Source organism: Physella acuta, unplaced genomic scaffold, assembly GCF_028476545.2.
Source record: "Physella acuta isolate Inbredline_101_S28 unplaced genomic scaffold, ASM2847654v3 ptg000780l, whole genome shotgun sequence".
Classification (NCBI taxonomy): domain Eukaryota; kingdom Metazoa; phylum Mollusca; class Gastropoda; family Physidae; genus Physella; species Physella acuta.
This window is the reverse complement of record NW_026732298.1, coordinates 202,532-205,636: the sequence shown is the minus strand read 5'-3', so window position 1 is coordinate 205,636 and position 3,105 is coordinate 202,532. Positions and strand designations below refer to the sequence as shown.

The window sequence follows — 3,105 nt, the reverse complement described above, 5'->3', positions numbered from 1 at the left end:
GGGGGGGGGGGGGGTGACACCAAGCCAAAATTTGCAAAATGAACAGAAGAAAACCGTTTTTTTTTTTTTTTGTTAGATCCAACAATAATTAATTTAAGTTAAATAGTCTTTTAAGTGCAAATCGACAATTATTTCAAGAAGGTGGGGGGGGGGGGGCATTATGACGTAAACGTGATAACTATAAAGACTGTATTATTAACAGACTATAGATAAACATCCTTACTACTAAGTCTGCAGTGATTAAAGCTTATACACATACATGTACCCGTATATATTATATGTTTATGTAGGCCGAAACACACACACACACTCACACACACACACACACACATATATATATATATATATATATATATAAATATATATATATATATATATATATACATATATATATATATATATATATATATATATATATATATATATATATATATATATATATACATATATATATATATATATATATATATATATATATATATATATATATATATATATATATATATATATATATATATATATATATATATATATATATATATATATATATATATTTATATATATATATATATATATATATATATATATACAAACTTTGTTTTCTTTGGGGGGGGGTGGTGACACTACGAAGTGTCGCACCAGGTTACACCCATTCTAGCACCCCACTGTCTATAATTAGATCCGGCCGTCTTATTTAGGGTTTAAAGTCCGTTTTTATACACGTTTTCAAATCGCAATCATTGTTTTCTTAAATGTTTAAGTTGCTTGATTTTTGTATAGAACTGCATTTCTTCTTTGTTTTAAATTGTATTTGATTGTTATAGATTGTACTGTTGGACTGTTTTTTTAGATCGCTTCTCGCACTTTTGACTTTGATTGAAGTGACCTGTCCAGATAAATATATAAATTTAACTACGATAACACCATTCGAGTCTCAAAAGACCTTAGTTAGCACTAGATTTTGGCATTTAGCCAACATAGTAATGTCGTATGTAAGTATAATCAACACCAAGAACAATCGAGTTGCGCCCATTCATGATTTATCTACGGCGAAAGCTGTTTGGAGGAGCCTCTATGATAACGGTTTACGTTGTTTAATGAATTCAAGGGCCCCACACTTTTCAGATACAGCCAAGTCACCAACAATCTCAATTGAAATATTAGATGAAGATGGACCATCATCAAGACCAACGGCCACCACATTATTTATGGCCACATAATCCACAGTCTAATCAGCCCGCACCAGATCCTGCGACCCACACCTTCATTGTAGCAGATCTAAACAACACTAAAACACAACATGGACCCAACACACTTGAGCTATCCATGTACAAGAAAGATACTGTATGTGGCACTGTGATGACGAAATAGTGTAAAGTTGGTCACAGATAAGCGATAGGTAGCGTAGGTCAACTAGGCATTGGTCAAGCAGAACCAATATAATGCAGTGACGAACTGACCATATACGTGAGATAATCAGCTGACCACAGCGTCAGTTGCGAGTTGGATGTAGATATCGTTTGGAGATGGTTATTGGAGATTTTAGGGGAACATCGAGTATTAGTGAGCAGTAGCGGTGTTGTTTTTTTGTATGTGAAGAAACATTTTGCAATCAGACTAGAGACCGAATATTATTAGGAGCTAGTGGAGATGGTATAAGTTCTGTATAGTAGGGTAAGAGACAATATAAGATTAACTTGGTGTAAATAAAGTAACAATATAACATATTTTAAAATGGACATGTGTTTGATTTTAAACAATGTGCCAGGCTATATGTAATTAAACAATAGGTCTACATTGTATATATCATATTGCTCATACCATTCCTTATGTACTAATGATTTGTGCATCACAAGTAACAAGTAATAACTTGGTTATTACATTCATGCCAGGAACCCATCAATTTTAGGAGAACTAAACACAATCAACACATCATAGAAAACGTCCGACTATCTTCATTAACTCATCTTCAGGCAATAATGTTATATGTATTATTTTAAGATTGGGTGCTCTTAAATAAAAATATATTATTTTGATTTGGCATTTTAAACGTGCATTTCACAATTACTTCCCATATTAATTTTCCCTACAATATACGGGAGACAACTCAAAGACACAAAAACCAACTTATAGATAAATAACCAGTTAAAATGAGAAAAACTATAGATTCATTCGTTAAACGATAAATTAACATTAATTAGTGTGTTTTAATGGGAATAAACATGTTTTGTTGACATTGAACTAGGAACAAATGTTTTTGATACATTTAAAAAACAAATAACTTGTTCTTATTTCATGTAGAGTTCAAAAATATGTAATTAAAACATTTTAACTACAGTCAACTATGTGCACTCGTTGTTGGCTAAATGTTTTTTTTTTAACCAGCTAATCTGTATCTGATAATCTCGTTCTTTGGAAGGAACAACAGCTTGTCTGTCGTCGTCCGCTGAAAACCACACAATTTTACAATGACGTGAACAAAGGATGATGTTGCTGTTGAGTCAGAAACAAAAGAGATCACAGAGCCAATTGTAGCAAAGACAGTTGAAGATGTGAAAGGCAAAGCTAATGAGGCTGATGCTGAAGCAGAAGAAGAAACAGAAGAAAACACAAAAACAGAAGATTCAGAAGAAAATACAAATGAAAATGCTAGCTCAGAAGAGACAGAATCAAAAACAGAAGAAACAACAGCAGAAAAGCGATTTTTAGCTGAAAGTGAAGATGCAGAAGATGAAAGTCCGAAGAAAAAGGCAAAGACAGACTCAAATGAATCATCGAATAGCACCACATAAACAACTGAATCTGCTTAGTTCTATTATATATATTTTTTTTTCCTTTTCATTTTGAACTTAATCACAAACTTGTTAAAATGTGTTTATCATCACGTTCTGGAGAAAACTGAAATATTTATAGTCAGGTTGTACACTTCATCATGGTTCTCATCATTTGTACTGTTACATCTTAATGTATTTACTTCAAAAAAATAAATAAATAATATGTATCTGCTTTAAAATATGAACGATAGAGGGAGGGGGGGGGTGCAAATCGAAATTTGAAAGTTTGTCGCTACGCCTCCGGGGGTTGACACCATTAAGTGGCGCACCG

The 3,105-nt window shown here is 32.5% G+C and overlaps 1 protein-coding gene across 1 annotated transcript; it reads left to right on the top strand.

Annotated features, from left to right (window-relative positions):
• The first annotated feature begins 2,468 nt into the window (after positions 1-2,468).
• On the top strand, positions 2,469-2,810 carry LOC131950790 (uncharacterized protein DDB_G0286299-like). Its single transcript, XM_059312972.1, is given in 1 exon segment — positions 2,469-2,810. A coding segment is annotated over 1 exon segment (342 nt).
• The last annotated feature ends 295 nt before the right edge of the window (positions 2,811-3,105 follow it).